The sequence below is a fragment of the Gossypium hirsutum genome, chromosome A10, assembly GCF_007990345.1.
Source record: "Gossypium hirsutum isolate 1008001.06 chromosome A10, Gossypium_hirsutum_v2.1, whole genome shotgun sequence".
Lineage (NCBI taxonomy): Eukaryota > Viridiplantae > Streptophyta > Magnoliopsida > Malvales > Malvaceae > Gossypium > Gossypium hirsutum.
Window position 1 is genome coordinate 10,754,646 of NC_053433.1, and position 23,430 is coordinate 10,778,075.

The 23,430-nt window shown below is 33.5% G+C and overlaps 3 protein-coding genes across 4 annotated transcripts; all 3 read left to right on the plus strand.

The window, feature by feature from the left end:
- Window positions 1-6,612: 6,612 nt before the first annotated feature.
- LOC107897319 (RING finger protein 10) lies at window positions 6,613-11,880 on the plus strand. Of its 2 annotated transcripts, none has more exons than XM_016822746.2 (9): window positions 6,613-7,221; window positions 7,385-7,431; window positions 7,656-8,939; window positions 9,715-9,803; window positions 10,116-10,218; window positions 10,302-10,406; window positions 10,722-10,842; window positions 11,114-11,290; window positions 11,467-11,880. In XM_016822746.2, the coding sequence occupies exons 1-9, from the start codon at window positions 7,059-7,061 to the stop codon at window positions 11,619-11,621; spliced, it is 2,244 nt and encodes a 747-aa protein (XP_016678235.1). In that variant the 5' UTR covers window positions 6,613-7,058; the 3' UTR covers window positions 11,622-11,880. The 2 variants fall into 2 exon arrangements, with proteins under 2 accessions (XP_016678235.1, XP_016678236.1); XM_016822747.2 differs by having other exon boundaries at window positions 6,792-7,221; window positions 7,662-8,939.
- A 3,910-nt stretch (window positions 11,881-15,790) lies between these two features.
- Window positions 15,791-17,707, plus strand: LOC107897317 (uncharacterized). The gene is made up of 2 exons (XM_016822744.2): window positions 15,791-16,412; window positions 16,807-17,707. The coding sequence occupies exons 1-2, from the start codon at window positions 15,888-15,890 to the stop codon at window positions 17,473-17,475; spliced, it is 1,194 nt and encodes a 397-aa protein (XP_016678233.2). The 5' UTR covers window positions 15,791-15,887; the 3' UTR covers window positions 17,476-17,707.
- Window positions 17,708-21,248: 3,541 nt separating this feature from the next.
- LOC107897316 (omega-hydroxypalmitate O-feruloyl transferase) lies at window positions 21,249-23,430 on the plus strand. The gene is made up of 3 exons (XM_016822742.2): window positions 21,249-21,588; window positions 21,702-22,172; window positions 22,261-23,430. The coding sequence occupies exons 1-3, from the start codon at window positions 21,586-21,588 to the stop codon at window positions 23,116-23,118; spliced, it is 1,332 nt and encodes a 443-aa protein (XP_016678231.2). The 5' UTR covers window positions 21,249-21,585; the 3' UTR covers window positions 23,119-23,430.

The following is a 23,430-nucleotide window of genomic DNA, read 5'->3' on the forward strand; positions in this document are numbered from 1 at the left end:
AGGAAACCAAAAACCACAAAAGGACAAAACACATTGATAGAAAGTATCACATCATAAGGGCAACAATAATAGACGAAATAGTGAATACAATCAAAGTCGCATTAGAGGAAAATTTAGCAGACCTATTTATTAAGACTCCGATAGCTAGGAGTTTTAAGAAATATGTAGAGTGTATGAGAATGCGAAATATGATTCATCTGCTTCAGAAAGCCAAGTGGAAGACTGTTGGATTTAGTGCCCTAGGTGTAGTATATTCGTTTGTATACTTGTATTTTTCGAACAAATTGGTTAATAAAATAATCTATTATTTACATTAATATTCTTTATATAATGTCCTCAACAATTTGCATGCAAAGCAAAATGGAAGAAAATATTGGCTCACCAATTATCTAACGTTTAACTAATACTAAGCGATATTATGTGATAAGATCATAATATAGAAAAACATATTATATTAGTACATAATCAAAACACGTCCTTAGTCCAATCAGAAATAAGCAAGCCAATTGAAAGACTAATATGTCATCTGTAAAGTCTAATTGGGGAGACGTTTTTTTCTTGAGCATCAAAGTAAATGATTTCTAGAAGATAAAGACTTAGATGTACTAACTGGACTGACAATACATTATACAATACCCAAGTAGAATAAATCCTAAATTCGTTTATCGATTTATTCACTTGTGATGTTCATTGTGTGGCATACCTAAATCCTGAGTGGATGATGGGTTATATATGTATGACTTGTAGCCTTTGATATAAGTAAAAGCTTGAGTTCAAATAGATAAATAACCAAAAGCTGGTGAGTTGGGTATACGTCTTTTGTAGTTTGTAGAATGATTCAAAATAATAAAATTTATAGCCCGACTAAAGGGCAAATGATATCTTCTCATCGGCATTACATGATAGATGAAAAGAAAATGTGGCTACGGGTAATTTATTTTTGTGATAAATGGTTTGATTACTATTGGATAGTTATTGCCTTTTCATTAAGAAATAATGATTACCATGAGATAGAATAGAATCATATTGGGAGAACAAATTTATTCCAAAGAGATTAAGAATGTCTTATGAGGTTAACGCATTTATTAGAAGGTCACTAGATAAGTACTGATTAGTAGCTTTCATAATGGTATGTAATTAGGGAGAGCTCAGTCACGATACTATAGTAAAATGGGTTTGTGACTAAAAAAGTTTATAATTACTAGGCGAAATGTTAAAACTTAATTATAAATTATTTGAGCACTAATTATATTTGTCTCATTGGTCTCTCTGTTAGCTCGTTAAAACCATAAATGAATTGAGTATAGAACTAAATGAACATAAATAAATGAAAATGATGAAGTTAGAGAAATGGGTTGCAATCACAAATGATTGTGTTTTCTCACTACGTATAAAAATGACTTGAGAATTAATTTAAAGTTTTCTAATTATTAATTAATTAATTATAATTAAATAATTGAAGTTTGGAATCGAATTAAATTAATTAGTCATCGTGAATCCATTGAATATATAAATTAAATATATTTTCTCATAGATTCTTCTATAGTAAAATTGTTATGACTTTAATGGAATTAGAATTGTGTTGAGAAAATTATTTAATTGGGAAATTAATTTAGCTAATTTAAAAAAATAAAATTTATTTTGGGAAATAGAAAACAAATATTAGGTTGGATTAAATTATAAAGTGTTTGATTAAAAGTTTAGGAAGCACATATAATTTGACCCAATACAAGAAAGACCTAAATCCTCTTATCATAAGAGAGGGGTGACAACCTTAGTAATATTGACAAGGGTGTGCCACCCATTACTCCCCTAGTTAAACTAATGGAATATTTTCTATTAAATAAATATTATCAATGCAACACTTATTGAGCTAGGATTCTCTTATTTCTCCCTATAAATAGATGACATTAATAGAGTTATTTACAAACAAATTTCATATATTGTTACTCTGCCAGAAAGTAGTGAGAATTTATTTTCTACGAATAAATTCTATTTTTTGCGAATTACAATTTCTACCAGATTCTATTTGAGACAATTACTTTCCTACTGAAAGTAATTAAATCGTATCTTGTTTTGTGTTTGGTTCGTATTGCTTGAGCCCACACTCGATGCAATTCAATGTACAATGATAGTAAAGAAGGTCGTTTGATTGAAAGTACAAGTACTTTTCGAGAAAAAAATTATTATTATAAATATCATAAAACGACTCGATTTTAAAAATTTTAAACTTTCGCTGTGACTGAAAATCGTTTTCTAAATTGGAATTTTCAACAGGTAACACACTAATGGCAAGGTTATTGGACAATCAAAATTATAAGTTGCTTTCTTTTAGTTATATAATAAGAGAGAGTTCAATTATGATACTTTGTGGATTGTCTCCATGACTAAAGAATGTTGTAATTAGCAAACAGAGAGTCATAACTTAATTACAAATTATTTGAACCATAATTATATATGCCTTATTAGTCTCTTTGCTAGCTCAACACAACCTTATATAAATTGCATTAGAATTGATGCTTTAAATGAATGAAAATGAAAAATAGATAAATAAATTGCATCTATTTATAATGAATGATTTTCTCACAAGGAACAAGTGATGACTTAGTGATTAATTTAATTTCTTTGAATTATTATTGAATTTATTATAGTTAAATAATTGAAGTTCAAAGCAAAAATTAAATTTAGACATTGTAGCTTTATGAAACGAGACAATTAAATTTTATTTATGCATAGATTCTAGTTTGGTAAGGTCATATGACTTCAACGAAATTAGAATTGGATTGAAAACATAATTTAATTGAGTGAATTGATAACATTTTGAGAATAAAAAATTGATTATTAGATTGAATAAATTATATGAGTTGATTTAAAGATTATATAATATATATAATTGTATCCAATATATGAATGAACCCAATAAACCCATTTAAAATGGGATAGGTGGCAGCACCCAAGGTTCTTAGAAGGGGTGTGCCATTGCCTACCATGTAGTCCCAATGGCATTGTATGTGTTTTCTATTTAAATATTTTTGATGTTTCTCCTCTTGTTCAAGTAGAACTCTTGTGAATTTGTCATATAAATAGGGGCTATGGGCTAAGTCAAAATATATCATATTGAGTGTAGTTACTCTATCAAAAAATAGTGAGATTTGTAGCTCTCAAATAAATTCCATTTTCGTGATAACTCGAGTTAGATTTCTTACCCATAAAGAGAATTAATTTTCTCCATTGGAAGATTAAAAGGTTTTCATCGTGTGATAGGTTTGTGAATTAGAGCCCACTTTAGGCAAACTAAGGGTTTGAGAATAGCGAATAATATCGTATCGATTGAAATTCAAGAGACGACCAAAACCACTAAGCTGAAAACATATATAATAATTTGGTAAAATTTATTGTTATAAATAACACAAAGGCTCAATTTTAGAAAAAAGAATTAATTTTTTACTGTGTAAACAAACACATTTTCTAAATCAATTTTTTCAACACATATACATCTTTATGTGAGATTTCATTTGAGTATCCAATTCTCCTAAAGGAGTGAAGTTCTCAAGGTTTTCATTTGTTTCAATTTTAGACAATGAAGAATTCTTCAATCCAGTTCTTTTGCATTTAGAAGCAATTGGAAACAATTGCTCATTTTTTTCACCATATTTTTTCTAAAGCATATTTTGAAAAAATTGGTATGAAAAGAACAAACTACTAACATTAAGCTTGTGCTCAGTAATCGAGGAATCATAAAAAAATTATATAAATATATTTTGAAAAGATTTCTTACTTGTGTATGACAAGCTTATATATAAAAAAATTGCGCATGACATTTTTAAGAACTTTAATTAACATGACATTGTTGGTTGGAAGAATTTCTTTTTTGTCAAAAAAGGAGCAAGCTTTTATGAATCTACTAACTTAAAGTTCGATACATAACTTCCCTTTGGGCATCATCTAAAAGTAAAAGATTTAAACAACCAGGTGTTTTAGAGAAAATACAAAACAAGTCATTAAAATAGACAACATTCGAGGGAGAAGAAGGTTGAAAATTATTCCGCAATTGTGGTAATGTATGCTCACATTTGTTCCTTTTATGAAAGACATGCTTCAAGGAACTAGAACTTATAGGATGGAAGAGTATTCTCCACTCATCAATCAAGGGAGATAAAAAAAATTATAATTAGAAATATTTTTCATAAAATGATCCTAGTAGTAGAACTAACTCCAATCTCAAAGTTCAAAATATTTAACTATGAAGCTAAGGTAAGACCATCTCTAAGAGCCCATAGTTACGCTTCTACACTAGTTGTTCTAGGGATGTGAAGGAAAGCCCCAACAACCTAATTACCATTATGGTTTCAAATAAGTGCACCTGCACCCGTTTTACCAAGATTTCTCAAAGTTGAACAAGTTATGTGATATGGATACTTTAATTGCAATAGGAGTTTTTAGTTTTATTTATTTATTTATTATATCAGGTTTTACTAAGAGTTTTAGTTTTACTATATTAGGTTTTTGTTTCCTTCATAAACTCTAAGTTAGGAATTCTATTTTATGTCAATTAGGACTCTTTCATTTGTTATTAATAGTCTATAAAAGGCTGCCAATATGAAATAAAGAGGTAAACAATTATTCTATCAAAAGAAACGTTATTTTGAGAGGGGGTTCAGTCAAGGACGAATCTGCCTTTTTGAGTAACCATAGGTCGAAGCAAGAATTCTTTCTCGTCTAGACCTGTGACTAGATCCTACGCCAAGGCGCATAACAACTTGGTATCAGAGCCAGCTTCATGGGTGACGAAAAAACTTTGACAGCCAGGTTGGAGGCATTCATGGAACAAATGGCTACAAGGCAACAAGCATTAGAGGAGCAGGTGGCGATGTTATCTCTTTCGGTCCAAAAGACAACGAAAGGGGATTCAGAAAAAAATAATGAAGAACAAGGCAGCAATGGAGGAATTCAGATTCACAACATGGTGGGGTCATGGTGCCACGGTACTCTAAGATGGAATTTCCCACTTATGATGGGGTTGGAGATCCTTTAGGATGGTTAAAAAGATGCAAAATTTTTTTTGGCAATCAACGGACTAACGAAGAAGACAAAGTTAGCCTAGCTTCATTCCATCTTTTAGGAGAGGCACAATTATGGTTTGATCAAATCAAAGAAGATGAGGCAAATCTGGATTGGGAACGCTTCAGAGAGTGCTGTCATATCAGGTTTGGGCCACCTATGAGTAATAACCCCTTGGGGGAACTTGCAAACTTGAGACAAACTGGGACGGTAGAAGAATATCAACGCCAATTTCAATCACTACTTGCTAGGACTACTGATCTTAAACCTCGACAACAAGTAAACCTTTTTACTGCTGGATTGGTAGAGGAACTTAGAATTGGTATTGAGATGCAACAACCGAGAAACCTTGGAGTTGCAATGAATATGGCTCGAGCTTTGGAACGTAAACAAAAAGTCTCTTCCAAGATGTTATCTCAAACCAATCTAAACTGGTCAACTTCCCAAAACACTGACAGCAATTCAATCATTCCAACAACTCAGAACATTGCAAAGGGAGGGGGACAAACAATAGAACCAACAGGGAACAACGGCAAAATAGGTTCTTCTGCACCCTTTATTAAGAGATTGACACGGATAGAAATGACAGAAAGAAGGGCTAAAGGGCTGTGTTATAATTGTGACGAGTCTTATTCCATGGGACACAAATGTAAAAGGTTATTTTGGATAGAAGTACCAGATGTTGAAGGCAAGCAAGATGATGATGAGATAGATGATTTTGGATAAGTTCTGAAGTTTATTTTGAATTTGAGCTTGAGGACAAGCTCAATTCCGAGAAAGGGAGTAATGATATGGACACTTTAATTGCAATAGGAGTTTTTAGTTTTATTTATTTATTTAATATATCAGGTTTTACTAAGAGTTTTAGTTTTACTATATTAGGTTCTTGTTTCCTTCATAAACTCTAAGTTAGGAATTCTATTTTATGTCAATTAAGACTCTTTCATTTGTTATTAACAGTCTATAAAAGGCTGCCAATATGAAATAAAGAGGTAAGCAATTATTCTATCAAAAGAAATGCTATTTTGAGAGGGGGTTTCAGTCAAGGATGAATCTGTATTTTTGAGTAACCATAGGTCGAAGCAAGAATTTTTTCTCGTCTAGACCTGTGACTAGATTCTACGCCAAGGCGCATAACATTATGTTAGTTTAAATCATCCACACTGAAGAGGTTTTTAAGAGACAGATAAAATTAGGGAAGCTTTTCCTTTAAAAGAAGGGAAAAAAAGTCACAAATTTACTAACACTCAAAAAGACTCTTTGTACGAAACTCCCTATTATCTTATTGTGACCAAAAATCAATATATTCTGATACAACCAGATTTCAAAGTAAATAAGGTAGGCCAAGGGATCCGTAGGGACTTTTGACCCAAGCTTTAGATGAGATATTCACCTCATGCTGGTCGTACCAATTTTCCTAATGCAAAGGCATGTGTTTGAAGTAATTATAGATAGAATCGCACAATTGTTTAGAAGATTGGTAGTTCCGAAGTAAATGTTGAATACTCTCTTGGTTATTAGAGCAAAGGGGGCAGAGATCCAATATATCCATACCCCGGCGGACCATAAATTATTTAGTAGGGAGGGCTTGTAACCCATACTACGAGAGAAAAAGTTTAATTTTTGAGGTAATTTGGCTTTCCATATCAAATTCCACAAACTTCTATCCCAAAGCCAAAGAATATGCAGTCCCCAATAGAGGAAATCGCCACTCAGGTTGTGTTTGGACTAGTCGGGGTGAAGATGTGAATAAGGGGCTTAAAATCCATTCCGTCTTTGTAACTACACACATCCCCCGGGGGTTTGGAGGAATAAACAAAGATAACAAGGGTGTTAGAGTAATTGCAGAGTCTATAAATCTAAATTCGGTCAGTATGCGGTAGATTCTCTCCCTACCTTTCCTCAATAATAAGCCCCGTAGGCTGAAAACGCAAACGCAATCACCGAACACCACACTCCCCATTCCCCAATCCCCAAACCCAGCTTTGAAGATTTTCATGTACATCTTGCCCTCACAAGTTCAAGGTTCCACAGCGTCGTCTTCCCAATCTCTCTCTCTAAACCCTAATCCCAATCATGGCAACCTCCAATCCTCTCCTCCCATCTCCTTTGGATCTCTCCACGTCTCTGATCCTCTCCCTCTCTCCGCTTCTCCTCCAGGTATTCCCCCTTCCATATTTATCCCTTCTTGGTTTCTTTGACTTCTTCCTCGAATCCTAATCTGGATTTCTTGTTTTCTGTCATTTTAGTGCTGTCCTAAGTCGTAATAAAAGTTTCTTTTCCCTTTTTATTAAAACCTAAAAATTACATTTTTTTATGGCAGGCCCCTTGGCTTCCGATGCACACGGTTCAGGTGGATCCTCCAAACAGGTAAGTTTCATACTATTGCTCGTGGATCCCATTTTGTTTACCCCTCCTGAATTCTGTTATTTTAACGAAAAGGTAGGGTTAAATGGTAAAACTTTACAACTGTTATGCGTCCTTGTCAACTATTAGGGAACTCAAACATTGGAATGGAAGATTCATGATGTTTAAGGAGTAAAAGTTTATCCATTCATTGCTAATAAGTTCAAATTATCCTTCTTATCTGTTAGGATCAGTTGAGTGAAGTTGACGCGCCAAATGTTAAGACAACTTCACTACACGGAAACAGGGGGAAAAAATTCCATTCTAGAAGGAAAATATCCGAAGATGTGGTTTCTACTCGAAATCATCAAGGTACGGTGGCTCATGGAAGTGCTATACATTCAGCAGGGAGAAGAACTCAGATGATGAATGGTAACCACTTGCTGAATTTTCATTATGACCCTATTGCTCGCTCTCGTCCACAGCCACGGGGACATCCTCCAAGAAGGCAGCGGAAGATAAAGCCTTATAACAAAGATTTGTTCCTTCAGGCAAATTTCAAGTTTGTTGTGTTGGATACTGGAAATTACATGCCTGAATCGATGGATCCGGATAAGATGTTATTATGGGAGGATATTATTTGTGTGAGGTATTCTACCCCATTTCCAGTGCAGTGTCCAATTTGTTTGGAACATCCTCAATGCCCGCAAATAACCTCATGTGGTCATATTTTTTGCTTCCCGTGTATTCTGCAATACTTGTTAATGGGTGAGGAGGATCAGAAACGTGAGTGCTTCAAAAGATGCCCCTTATGTTTTGTAATGGTATCCCAGAAGGATCTGTACACCATCTATATTGAGGATGTTAGACAACATTGTCTAGGTGATACTATAGAGTTTATGCTTCTAACGCGACAAAAAGATTCATTTGTTCCATCTCGGAAAAATAAAATAGAGATGAGCTCCATGCAGTCTGGTGAGGACATATATGACCCCTTTTCAAAGTTCACATTTACTTCAGATGTTGATCTGTCTGTCAGACAAGCCATGTCAGATTTAGATGGCTGGTTGGCTAGGGCAGATTCAGGGCTTGTTGATGATTTAGAAAAGCTTCCATATGTTTGTGCTGCAATGGAACAATTAGAACAGAGGAAGAAGTATTGGAATGAGCACCGAGCTACTGATAGCTATAAAGCTTGTATAAACACTGTTTCTAAGGTGGAGTCTGATAGACAGACTTCAAGTGCTTTCAAAGGTAATGGTGATACATATAGTTTTGGAGGGAGGCAACTACCTTCTGGGGCTGATGAGCACAATAAGCGTCTCCATAGCTTAAGAGCAGACATTTCAAATGGAGGGAATGGTTTGGATCAAAGTGCTGTTGTAGTTGAATCTCTAGATGCTGAAGGCACTTTTTTATATTCATCATGTGAAGAAAGCAAGAATTTGCAAGAGTGCTTAGGTGGCTCTAAAGATGCAAAGGACAATGGCTCTAAAGATGCAAAGGACAATGACTCTTACAGTTTCTATCAGGTGACTATAATTTAAGATGGTAGTTTGATTTCTATATTTCTCCATTCTTATTGCAATTTCATATATTTTGGGAAAGGAAAGAGCTTTTTTAATCGTGAATCAGTTTATAGGTAAAAATTCTCAGTACTTGTTGCCTTTGTGTTTGCTGATATTGGTTATCATGAATGATGGTATAACTTGTCAGCAGGGGCTAAGTTAGAAACATTGGTACATTTTTTAAAATACCACAATTTATGTTGCATGTGTAATTTTTTAATACAAATTAAAGTTTAAATGTTAAAAATCTGTAATATTTCTTTCAAAAAAAAAGGAAGAAAAAACTGTAATATTTGGAAGTAATTAAAATACACATAGAACAATTTCATATTATAAAAGAAAAATATAATGCTTTATACATTAAAAAAGTAAAAAGTAAAATTTGTTTTAGATATTGTTCTTATTTAATTTTTTTTCATATGTTTTTCCCTATTGAAAATATAACAAAAAATATCAACATAATATGTAAATGTATCAATTTGATTGATTTAAAAGGCACTAAAGAAAATTAAGCTAATAAAATAAATTATAAATTCTATTGAAGGGAATTCAAAATAAAAATTGAGGGTGCTAGACATAATTTTACCCTGCCTTTTGGTAATAAAATAAGAAGATATAAGGGATAGAAAGAAATTAATAAGAATTTAGTCGGTGGCCAATGAACCTTACCTGTTAGCCCCTCTCTAGATTCGCCACTGGTCTTATGTGTTAAATATTTACGCTTTGTAGTTTCTTTCAGGCAGTGGACGGGCAGCACATCATTCTCCATCCTTTAAATGTGAAGTGTCTCCTACACCATTACGGAAGCTATGGTTCACTTCCGCACAGGTTTGAGGAAACCTTGATTTATCAACCACCATGTGTATTAAGACATTGGATAATGAAATTTAAATAGTAGGAATCTTTGACTGGGAAAATTGAAAGAAAAAGAAGAGCATTTGAAAAAAATACTAAACCTTGGTGTCATTTTTTCTTGTGTGTTGCATGCTAATTAAGGTTGTATAGCTGTTGGAATTTCCTTTGTCACTCATGTATATATTTCTTTCCAAATGGTTAAAAAGAAGTGCATTATGACATTTTCTTTTTGATTGCCAGTGTGTTTCAGTTTTGTCTTTTTAACTAGAACTTCTGAATTTTCAGAGTAAGTGGTAGGATTTTAGAGTTGGAAACTATCACTCAATCTGAGGCAGTTCGGAGGCGTTATCGTTACTTAAGTCATTTTTCCTTAACAACAACTTTTCAGGTAGGATTTTATATCAGCATGATAGGTTATCGCTTCCAGATCTTGCTTTGTTTATCATTTTTAAAAGTAGCCTTCTATTTCAGCTTTGTGAAATTGATTTGAGTGGTGTTCTTCCTCCTGATGCTCTGCATCCATTTATGGATGAGATCAAGAAGCGTGAAAAACAGAGGAAGCAGCTGGCTAGAAAGGTACCATTTTATATATGCTTCATTTAATACATTTGCAACGTGCAAGGTTTAATTTTATTGGCTGGAATCAAAGTCTTGTATTATGTGACTGAGTTTAAATCTGCAACATTAATTCACTTCATTACGGTGTTCAAAGTTGTTTAAGTTTGGAGTCAAAAGGGAGCTTCTTAATTGTCAAAGGGCTATAACTATATTTGTCGCAAATTGTAGTTCAAAGTTTTTCTTTTAATTGTATTAATAATTAATAATTTTTTAGAAGGTGTAACTTGAAATTGTACATGCTTTTAGATTCAGATTTTTTTTTCTTATTTATAGGAGCAAAAGGAGAAAATCAAGGCTGAAGTTGCTGCTGCAGTACAGTTTACACCTATGATATCTAATTTCGGGCACTGCTCTTACAATGATTCCCCCACATTCTCTATGGATGACTTCGAAGGTAATACTGTGTTTATTTAAGTACAATATGTTGCAGTTGGTCCTATTAGCATCCGTTGCATCTTATTGTGGGATCTTTGGTCATGTTTGGTCCATCTGGACTCAATAACATTATGAGGAACTTGTACCATGTTGCAATGGTTTTCTGATTGGTGGGATCTAAATTTGCTATGTAAAGGTTGTTGTAGCCAAGTTCATTCTTTGCTACTTAAAACTTTTCAACGCATGAATATATCATTACTGTATATAATGATTTTGGTCTCCTTTGTCAGCCCTTGGAAGTTCTACTGTCATATCATCAAGTCCCCCAGTTACTGGGGAGAGGAAACTGTTTTCAAATGTCACGAGGCTTGGTTTTGCTGCTGCACATGATTCTCCTTCTTTGAAAATTGAGGAAGGAAATGGTATGCATAACAATGAGGGGGCAACCGATTCCACTGGTGCAGCTGGTAATTCTCTGATGCTGATATTTAATATCATTTGTGCTGCTTGATATTCTAGACAAGGATATGATCAAAGTGTCCTGTTTCTCCAGTTGTGCATATGACGTGTTTGTTTTAGTAATCGGTTTCTTAAATACCTAAGCCCTCCCTGGACTAACCTGCTCGCATTTGTGTTTTTTCAGGCTCTAGAAGTTCAGCCACACCATCATTTGCCAATGTGATATCTAGAGCAAAGGCTGCTGAAAATTTGCAGACGCCTAAGATGAATGAGACAGGAAAGAAAGGAAAGAAAGGAGGGCGGGTCCTTTTGTCCACAGCTGGTGGTCGACGCTATTGACATTTGGGCCTGTACTCTACTCCCAACTCTGTTTAGCCATCATAACCAAAGAAACTGAGTAACTTTTGTGTGTAGCCTTTAATATCTCATCTTTGTGAATTAACCTGACTGGCTTTAGGAGACATGGGAAGAATAATATGTTAACTAGCATCACACCATTTCCTGTTATGTAAATCCATGATGCACTGGGTTTCTTCCATTTCACGGAACTAGAGGGTACTGTAATTGGAGATTTCAATTGCATGTTCTAATTCTTCCATTTTCTCAGAATTTAAAGGTCAGGCAAATCCATGGTACACCTGTGAATTATTTACTGGTGTAGAGTGTCAAAAGACTTGCATTGCTGAAGTCCTTGTTTGATGTCATATTCCAAGTTTAAACCTGTCATGGGCATTTAAATGAGAGAGATCCAAGGACACACAATCTATGAGAATTCAAACTGATTTATAGAGCCGTTTGAATGGTGGAAATGATAATAAAATCGAAAATATATGGGAAAAAGAGAGTAAAGTTTCTACAACATGACGACAGAACAATTGTATTACAGTGCTGCAATAAACAATACACGTCTTGAAGCCGGTGGCATTGCAGACAGGAAAACTAGTTGTAGAAGCTGAGGAGTTATTGACAGCTCGCGTGGTTGATGCTTGGTTTAGTGAACATAGTTGTATACAGAAATTGTTTGTTAGGCCCCACATGGTTGCATATTAGCTTAATCTTTCCTCTCTCTCATCCACCTCAGCACGATCTTCATGTGCCCTCTTGCTTTAAGTCCTCTCAATTCAACCTCCTGAACTCATAAACACATTTCTACTCCATTATGTCGAGCACAGGCAAGCAAAGCATGAAGAAGACAATAATGCATGGGATTCAGGACCCCGAAATTATGCAACAATAAAACTGCACTGCCCTTACTTCACTCTTGGGCTTGGCTTAATTAGACTTGGAAACAGCAAGTATAGATACACAATGAATACACATTATAATCTACTAGTTCCCAAGTATCAACGACAGTGAGGGACCCATGCTCCTTGAGAATGTCAAAGATGACTCTGGTTATGGTCTGCGTTGGCTCTGGCGGCGTTTTCAATTCGATTGGCTTCATTTTCGGCTTGGGTTTCATTGAAAAGTACCTAATCATACTCCCAAACATCTTGTCTCCCTAAATTTGCAGTAAAAGGGTAGATGAAAATGAACTATAACAAGCTTTGTAATAGAGAGGACAAAAAGGAAAAAAAGGCTTACCTCCTATCACCCTAATATTGATCGCCGATAATTAAAATGACAAAAACCGGGAAATGAAAAAAAAAAAAAGATAGATGGGTTGAGCAACTAAAATTTAAAAAGATATTCATATCTATTCTTAAATTAAATGTGGACAACTAAAATTATAATTTACATAACCAAAAAAATCATAAAAATTTAATATTTAAGTGAAAATTGAAAACATCCTTATTACATAAATTTTATATATATAAAAGGTAGCAAATACTTAATTTTCAACTTTAAGTTTATTGGATGTTTTGTTTTGGCCAACAATGATGCTAATCTCCGGGCTGGTTATTAACTATCTTTTTCTCCTATTTTTCTTTCTTTTCTCTTTTCATTCATTTTACATGTTCTCTCACGTTTCAATTTGCAGATCTATTTTGTAGGTATCTCTGTTGTCTTCACAAGTTGAGATAAGTAGATGAGTTGTGATAGGCAGATGATGGCGCCCGTCATTCACTAAAACTTCACCAGTCACCAATAATTTTTCTTGAAAAGTGGGTGGCTCTTCGTCAATTTCTTAATATGTTTTATATGTTTTTTTTATTATTTAATAAGTTTTCAATTTTAAACGTTATTGTTTGCTCTTATAGCACGTTTTTTAGTCATGCTTATGCATATAACCTTACTTTTACAAGTGATTTTAGAGATGATTTTGTTGTCGTCCTTTCTAGTTTGGTAAATGCTCAATTCTTTTATCGATTTTTGCTCACCGTTTGGACTATTCAGAGTTGATTTTCTTATCGTATTAAGTGCTTGCAATCACTATAGATATGTTGTGCTTGGTTGTGATAAAGCCAATTGTCAACATGTCATGATGTTCTATTGATGCTAATGCTAAAGCCTTTATTGTGTTGATGGAATTTATCTTTTCACCATCTACGACTATTTATTATTATTTTTTCTTCAATTGTATAGTTTCATTCATGAAATAAATTAATGAATTTACTTTAAAAAATAAATTTATTAACATCACTGAATTAATAAACTTACAAAATCCCATATTTAAAAAAAAAAATCTTCCGGAAATTCAAGCTTCAGAGCAAAATAGTACAATACAAGAAAAACCAGTATAGGATGTTATAAATAATCTTCAGATTAAGTTCAGAGAGGAGAAAGAGTTTGAATGAAGTGAGCAGGCCAAGAATAGGTGAGTAATGTCGAATTTATACTGCCCTTTTCATCCGCATCGAAATCACAAATTTTCTTGAAGCCTTCTCAGGAATATGCAATAACATGTATGACTCTCAACCTCATAAACAAAAAATCCAGTTGTTGGAGGTCGATATATTCCCCAAAGTATCGACAGTACCTTCCAAGATGACCTCCCCATTCATCGGGCATCGGCCAATCTCCATCATCGACGTTGAAATACGGAGAAGTATTGCCCCATACATTAAGCCAGTGAATGGCGCCATTGCAGAACACCCCACCATCAAATTCCGTATGGATTTGGGCAATGAAAGACTTACCGGAGAATCTCCAATTAGGAGTCTGATACGAGTCTATTTCGATCTGTTTGGTCCTATAGCTTGAGTCTGGTTCATCCCAAATGTCGAGACATGCAACTTTATAGTTAAGTGACTTGGGATCAAACGCAATATCCTGATTACCAGGTACAGGAATCATAACAAATTGTTTGGTTGTAGTCACAATTGTACTTTATAAAAAGATAGAAAACTACTGCATAATAGTAATCCATTGCATGATTGCACAACTTTCAAACCTCAAGGCCGGTTAAACCAAATCTAGGAACTTGAAGGGAGCATCAGTTAATGATTTGTTTCCAAGAGCGATGAAAACCTTGGTTTCTGAGGCCCAATACGGAAAGAAAATTTGGGATCAGAAATGAGAATATCAAATTCGAAATGAACATTAATCTCATCATATCTAATTTTTTTGATAGAATGTTTAAAATTACTTATGGCTCATCTCCAACCCTTAAATAGGAAGATGATATACTTTAATACATTCGAACTCACGTCCTTCTACACTGACAATAATATTAATGCTAATCAAGCAGAGACTTAAACGACAAAAATTATTTTTATTTATATTTTTTAGGATCAATATTGAAGTTGATTCGTTAATTGATTATTTTCTTGAAATTTTTTATATTTATATTAATATAAATAAATTGTTGTTAATCAATTTAATTAATTTAAAGTGTTTTAGTTATTGTTATATAGTATATATCCTCACAAGTCACACTCCATAAATAAACTATAATATATGTTTTATTAAAATAAAATAATACCTATTATTTATTTTATTATGGTCAATCGTGAATTTTTACTAATTATGATTATTTTTATTAAATTAATTATAAACTAATATTATTTTAAGTAATTATTTATATAATAACCTTTTTCCTCCTCTAAAACTAAACCGTCTCCAAATTCTCTTAATGATATATACATGTCTAAAATAAGGGGAGGAATAGATGACATTTTTAGTAAAAAATTTCAAATGAAAACTGAAATGATAAATAATTCCAAAATTAATATGTTTTCCTACTTTTTTTTTTTTAATTTAGTTCACTTCAAATCTTGGTATATGGATAGTTTTTTTCACTATTCGAGTTGTTTGAATTAGATTAGATCGACCAATTGAACCAAAAATCTAGGGTACTAGTTTGGGGAAAGGCATTAAACCAATTGATTTGAAAATTAGTATAAATCGATTGAACTAAGTTTTTTGTATTATAATTTTTTAACAATTTATTTAATTAAACCGAATGAATCAACTAGACTAATAAATTGATGACTTAACCAGTTTGATCACGGTTGTAAAAATATTACTTTCACTTTATAAAAAAAGAAAATATTAATTGTAATAATCACTTTAAAAAAAAAGAAAAAGTAAAAATCAAATTAAAAAACAGTCACCCGACCCATCCAACAATAACTCCTGCTCCATGTATTTGTTTCAAATCCACGACCCCCTCCATTTCATCTTCTCTTCCTGTTTCAGATCATTACAACAACCTACTCGAAAATGGGCTCCACCGAATCCCAACATGTAGCCGGACAAGAAGAAGACGAAGCCGAGGAGGAAGAACAAGACAACAATGAAGCAAGATCCAAGATAAGGGTACCCCAAAACAATGGCTTGCTCAAGGAAGTGGTCGAACAAGAACCCGAAATGTCACCTCGCCATGCATCCACATCCCCCCTTTCTCCCCAGCTTTCTTCATTTGGTACTCCTCGGATGGGTCCCTCACCCAAAGGGTGGGACCCTTTCAATGCGTTTGGTCCACCTCCTCCGGTTTTCTCCCGCAATTTTCCTTCGGATGACGATCGCATGCTGATCGAGGTTTATTTGATCAACCATGGAGAGAGTGAGCTGGATTTGAGGCCTGATATTGTGGGTGGAAGATATGACGCTGCCGCTATGACCTCTAATGGGAAACGCCAAGCCAGGGCATTGGCTGTGTTCCTACATTCTCAAGGGATCAGGTTTGATGCCATCTATTGCTCTCCCTTGGATCGGGCTAGATCGATGGCTCTTTATGTTTGTCAGGTAAATGCCTCTTTTTTAAATTCAAGTAAGTGAGGGTTATAGAATCGTTTAATTAGAAGGAAATTTTCAGGATTTAATTGTTATTTTCTTCGATATAAGAATATTCCCTGAGCAAACTGAGAAAGAAGAGAATCAAATCTATCTACTGATATACAACTTCTTAATCGGGGTCGATATAGTATATATGATGCCTGTTTGAAGTAGTGATCAAACAACAGAGTGAGGTCATGTGCTAGGAAGGGATTGGTTCTCTGATGTGTGCAAAGTTAATAAAGATTAATGACTGCGAATACACAGGTTCCTCATGCATGATTTATGATTATATAAGGTGAGATTCATGCATTCCCATTTTGATAAACTTAACTACTTTTATACATCTTTTAAAATCATGCAGGAGATGAATGTTGCAGAAGCAAAGATACAATCCTCTGATGCACTTATGGATCTGAATATGGGGCACTGGGAAGGGTGCATCAGATCAGAAATATATACACCTGAAGTTTTGAGTCTAAGGGAAAGATACCAACATGATTTTTCTGCACCTGCTGGAGAATCTCTCAGACAACTGGAATTTCGAATGATTCAGTTCTTGAATGGGAAAGTCCTTGGTCTTCCTGAAAAGTTCAGAACTGAATTCTTCTTACACCAAAATGAGAGTCGACGATCTACAAACCACAGCACCCGTGCTCAAAACAACTCAGTTCATGGACAACCAAAGAAGAAATCTGGTAAGAGCAGGCTAAAAACTGTGTCGGATATGATCGAACATGATGCTGACGATGAAATGTCTCCTCGGGTAGCCAATAATCAGCCTGGCCTTCCTAACTTAACTGTCAGGACTTCCTCTCTTCCCTGCACCAACACCTCCTCAGCCTCTTGTGTTGGCATTTTTACACATTCCCTGCCGATTAAATGCCTCATCACGGCCCTCCTTGGGTGCAGCTCCATAATGTCACATAAGATCTGCATAGAAGACTCTTCCGTGACTGTTCTGCAGCATTCTTGGAAAACTGGGTGGCAGATAAAACAGTTGAATGATACTACACATCTTAGGCTTCTTTAATTGGAGTTTGGGACTTGATCTAATCCTACAGCAGCAGCAGCCTAACTGCAATCTGCAACTCATGCTCTAACTTGTTATGCTTCTACAATCTACACTACATGTGTGTTGTAGCATCCAAATTTTGATATTATTTAATTCAAAATTCATGCTATCCAAATCGTAATAGAAAGAGTTGTTTTGGAAGTTGATGTTGGTATTGGAAAGATTCTTTTGATTGGTAGTGTTTATGACAGATGATTTTATATACCTCAACTGCATTAGGTTAACATGATTGTTGTCTATATGTAGAAACATGTTTATGATCAAAGACTAAGTAACATCTCTATTGGTTCAACTCGGTAATAAAATTTCGAATTCAATGTTTAGTTTAGGTATGTTGGTGGAGGATGGATGGCAACATCTCAACCAACTTGGTGTCTAAAAACAATACTTATTTGCTTAGTTCACCAGTTCCGATTCTTAATTAATGCTATCAAACAATACCCTACTAGAAAAATATTATAGCCATCACTCCTTGGAAGTAGTTAGACTACAACTAATCCTTGAAGATAATGTATATTTTAAGACTTTTTTTTTTGAATTACAATAACAGGGTATAGTCCGAGCAACCAAGGCGACTAGAACCTAGGTTACATCTAGGGCGGTGAAAACTCTTGACCATTAGGCCACCACATGGGGTTCTATTTTAGAAAATTTTTAAGGCCCAAGATTTTAGATGATTAAATATATTATTACTTACCTATTTAAATTATTAATAAAACTCTAGATACCAACTCAGTTAGGAAATTAAACAAATATTCTCTCGTAATTATAAAAGAAATCATATTATTCGATGATATTTTAGTCTTTTCATTTTAACAAAAACCAAAACAAATATGCTTATAAGGGATTTGAATCCGCACAAATTAGGTCAGTAAAATATTAAATTTACTACTCAACCAAAGCTTACAGTTTTAACGTTTTATTATTTATTAGATGTTGTTTTTAAACACATATATGTGTTCTAAATATGTGGTTTTCAAAAATCTCTAGTTTATTTTAAGAACGTAAGCCGCCATAACAATATTCACACTAAGGCCAAAGATTTTATTACTACTAATTTTATCTTTTTAAAGTGTTAATTTAATATATTAACTTTGATTCGAATAAAAGAATATGATATGATCATTTCAAATATGATTTCATTTAATTTTATCATAAAAAAGGCAACAACTTAAAATCATTTAACCCGAACATAAAAATAATTTAAATCTAAAATGATGAAAGAATTACTTGAATTTAAATAAAATATTATTTTTTTTAAAAATAATTTAGTAAATAATACCTATAACATAAATATAGATTTGGTGTAACTTATAACTAGTAAAATATAATTACCATTTAGAATTATGATAGAGTAAGCAATTACAATTTAGTACTTATAAGTGATCATATTTTTATATTTGTCCTCTTATTATATGTTCCTAAATTTTATTTAAAATTACGTTTTAGTTATATAAAATTTAGATTGTTACACTTTGGTCACCTGTCCGAAAACTTCTATCAAGAGATGACATGGCCTATTAATTTAAAGGATTAATAGTTATTTTGTTACTTTTGAAAATTTTTCTTATAACTAAAATTTATAAAAAATTCTTAAAACTTAAAAAAAATTAAATATATAAATTATTAAAATTAAATAAAAATATAAAAACATTTAAAAGATCATAAAAAATAAAAAGAATTAGTATATAAATTATAAAAAAATAAACTTCAAAATATATATGTAAAAAATTTTAAAAAATAATTATAAAATTAACTGATATTTTTGTTTCTACCTTCTTGCAACAATGGAACCCAAAGTTAATGAAAGAAAAAGAATCCCATATCTTCATTGTTCTCCTCTCTCTTCCGTAAATATAAAAATTATAACAATTTAATGACTATTACGTTATTTTTGAAAATTTAATGATTGAAATATAATTTTAAATAAAATTAATATAATTTATTCATAAAAAATATTACCATGAAAAAGAAATATATTATTATAACAAAAATTTTAGTATGAGAGTAGTTTGAATTATCATTAAAATTTTTAAATATATTATAAATACATTAAAGTAACTTAATTCAATATGATGGTCTACGTGGCCAGTTTTACTTAAATTATTTGTTTAAGGAAAATAACTCAGTATGAATAAACAATTTGTTCAACTGATCTCACCTATCTCAAAAATTTTCCCCTCTCTAGAAGCTGACAAGTTCGGGTTTAGTTTAAAAAATAAGTTTTTTTTCTTAAATTTTACTCGATTTAAGAAAAATAAATTCGAGCTTGGCCTGACTTGTCCATATTTAATTTTTTTAGATGAATTTTTATTTAAAATTAAAATTTTATAAATATATATATACTACACTAAATTCACTAAAAAAAGACTAAGATAAAAAATTTCCAACACATTAAAAAGTATTTATATTAAAAATCCTACCATAAATACAATAAGTATTTTATTGTATTAAATATAAATATTAAAATTTTATATTTTGGGTTGAATTATTTAGTTGAGTAAATTTTTTTAAGTTTTGGTCGTCGATTTAATTGTTATTGCATTAGTGATTTAGTTTGACTCGAGTCAAATTTTCATGCCTCATATTTTATATAAAAAATTTATATAAAAAATAGACCTTAAGTTTGACTCGAGTCAAATTTTCATGCCTCATATTTTATCTAAACTCTCCTATTTTTCTTATGCTTCAAAAACAATTTTTTCTTAAAGTAAAATATGTTAATTATCAAATTAATATTTGAGTTTCAACAAGTTGAAAAATTAGAGATAGGTTTAAACAAGTTTAAATGTATTTTTTTACAAACTCTCGAAGTGACAATCCTTTTAATTTAAACTTGTTGAGAGTTGGTCAAACTCTTGTAGAAAAAATCTTTGAAGTATCATTAGTCTGTAACTAATGGACCTCTCAATGGGTCAATATTGTTTCTGGATCATACCAAGGTTTTGTCTCTCACCTCCAATAATTATTGAAAGGTTCACAAAGACGAAGTATCTTGAGGCATTAAGACTCCTTAATGCTATATATGAGGCAAAAGTTCAAATCCTTACTGTGAGTTATTTGCATTCCCATGGTAGATAGACCCAATGCCTTGGTATGCTCCTCATCATAAACCTTTCAAGGCTTGAAAGACTTTTATCGAAGATAAAAGACAAGTCTTGACATAATCCGAAAATAATACTAATTCATTAAAAGGTTTATTAACCAAACAAAAAAATACTTCAAAAATTTCTACCCATCACAAAAACTCATAAAAAAAATTTTATAAGTTAAATTTAAATAAAAAAATTAATTAAAAAGGTCGAAGGGACTGCGTATTTACAAAGGTTTTTTTTATAAGATTAAGGACGAGCTTGCCACCAAGTGAGATCACCCAAATAATATTCTAAAGATCTCATCATTAATGGTGAGATTGTTTCTTTTTAAAAAATATTTTGATAAACGATTTTTGTATATTTTATATTTTAAAAATAAAAAGATAATATTAATATTTAAAAAAAAAAAAGGGATGCAAAAGAACAAGAGGTACATGAGATGAAGAGTGAATAAAAATTGGGATGCCAACCCCACCAACCAAAGTCCAGTCGTAGTAGACAGACTCCTCCGTCTGGTGTGTTAGGTCCCTTAACCAGTGGCCTACCGCCAACCCATATGGACCAAAACCAATATCTTCAGTGCAAGAAACGTACCTTTATACACATATCTTACTAGTTTTCCTCACCATTTCCAGCCTGTGCCAACTCCAATCCCTTTTCATATCATTTTCATTTATTTTCAGCTGTGCCAACTCCAATGAACCGCAGCCACATGCATTTTCATGTCATTTTCATTTCCTTTAACAAGTAAAATTAAAATTGTGACTCCGGGTCTTAAAATTTCCCTTATATATATATCTAACAAATTCATTCATACCATTACAAAGTTGTGACTGACATCGAGCTACTACAATCCTCGTTCCAATATTTTTCTAGTTTTTGGTTACTGCAAGTTCCAGCTACGAGACCTGACAATTTTCTTCAGTTTACTCTGCAAACTTAATATCTCATTACTCTCCTCCAGCTTTTTCACATGGTTTGTTTCCTCAGAATACTACGTTTCTGCATTCATATCCATTAGATATGCTTAGTTTCGTTTCTCAGGTTAATAGATGTATCGTCTGATCATATTTCTTATTTATGATTTAGGGTGCAGAAACTATTGAAGGTTGTGCTATAATGGAGAAGTCCAATGGCAAAGTGTCCCTGCTTAGTGTGAAGCAAGGAGAGCCGACCCTGGTTTGTCCCGCTGAAGACACGGAAAAGGGTCTTTACTTTCTCTCCAACCTTGACCAAAACATTGCAGTGATTGTTCGCACCATATATTGCTTTAAGTCAGACGAGAAAGGGAATGGAAATGCTGCTCAAGTGATCAAGGATGCTTTAAGGAAGGTTCTTTCCCATTACTATCCCCTTGCTGGGCGGCTAACAATCAGCTCGGAAGGGAAACTGATTGTTGACTGCACCGGCGAAGGGGCTGTCTTTGTTGAAGCCGAAGCTAACTGTAAGATGGAGGAGATTGGTGACATAACAAAGCCTGATCCTGAGAGTCTTGGGAAGTTGGTTTATGACATTCCTGGTGCAAAAAGTATACTAGAGATGCCACTTCTAGTGGCTCAGGTATGTAGATTAATTACAAAGTCTAGTCTATTGTACTTTGTACTCAACATTGAATTATTTCCAATACTCATGTGCAATTTTAATTCAGGTGACCAAGTTCCAATGCGGGGGATTTGTGCTTGGACTGTGCATGAACCATTGCATGTTTGATGGCATTGGTGCTATGGAGTTTGTCAATTCATGGGGTGAAACCGCACGAGGTTTGCCGCTAAGTATCCCTCCATTCTCCGACAGAGCCATTCTGAAAGCTAGAAGCCAACCTAAGATAGAGCACCTGCATCAGGAATTTGCTGAAATAGAGGACAAGTCCAACACTAATGAGCTTTACAAAGATGAAATGCTTTATAGATCTTTCTGTTTCGAGCCTGAGAAGCTCGAGAAACTAAAGAAAGACGCTATGGGAAATGGGGATCTTGAAAAATGCACGACTTTCGAAGCTCTTTCGGCATTCGTGTGGAGGGCTCGCACCAAGGCACTTAACATGCTGCCTGACCAACAAACCAAGCTTCTCTTTGCCGTTGATGGCAGGCCTAAGTTCAATCCACCTCTACCAAAAGGCTACTTCGGCAATGGCATAGTATTGACAAATTCCATAAGCCAAGCAGGCGAGTTATTAGAGAAACCACTCTCACATGCTGTGGGGCTGATTCAGGACGCAATTAAGATGGTTACAGATGATTATATGAGGTCGGCCATAGATTACTTCGAGGTGACAAGAGCTAGACCATCTTTGTCATCAACCCTCCTCATCACCACATGGTCTAGGCTATCTTTCCACACAACAGATTTCGGATGGGGAGAGCCTGTTCTATCCGGACCAGTTGCACTGCCGGAGAAGGAAGTAATCTTGTTCTTATCTCACGGTAAAGAGAGGAAAAGCATAAATGTTCTTTTAGGATTGCCAGCTTCTGCTATGAAGGTCTTCCAAGAACAGATGAAGATTTAGATGACAAGAATATTAAATTAATGTCGTTATACCCTCTCTTCTATTTCATTACTTTTTTCTGGTACTCAAATGTCTTTGTGGTATATTACTCTATATGTTCGTCCTTGGACATGTAGCTGATGAGCAAATGAGGCCTGATCAAATACCAAGTAAAGCTGGTATGGGGTCAATGGGACATCAAAGCTGAAAATCCATGGCTAAATTTAGGGTGGTTTTAGAGGAGGCACATGATCAATTTGAATATGTCTTCCACACAAGTTATGTATCTTTGTTTTTTTTTAATTAAAATCTTATGCCATATGTTGTATTTAA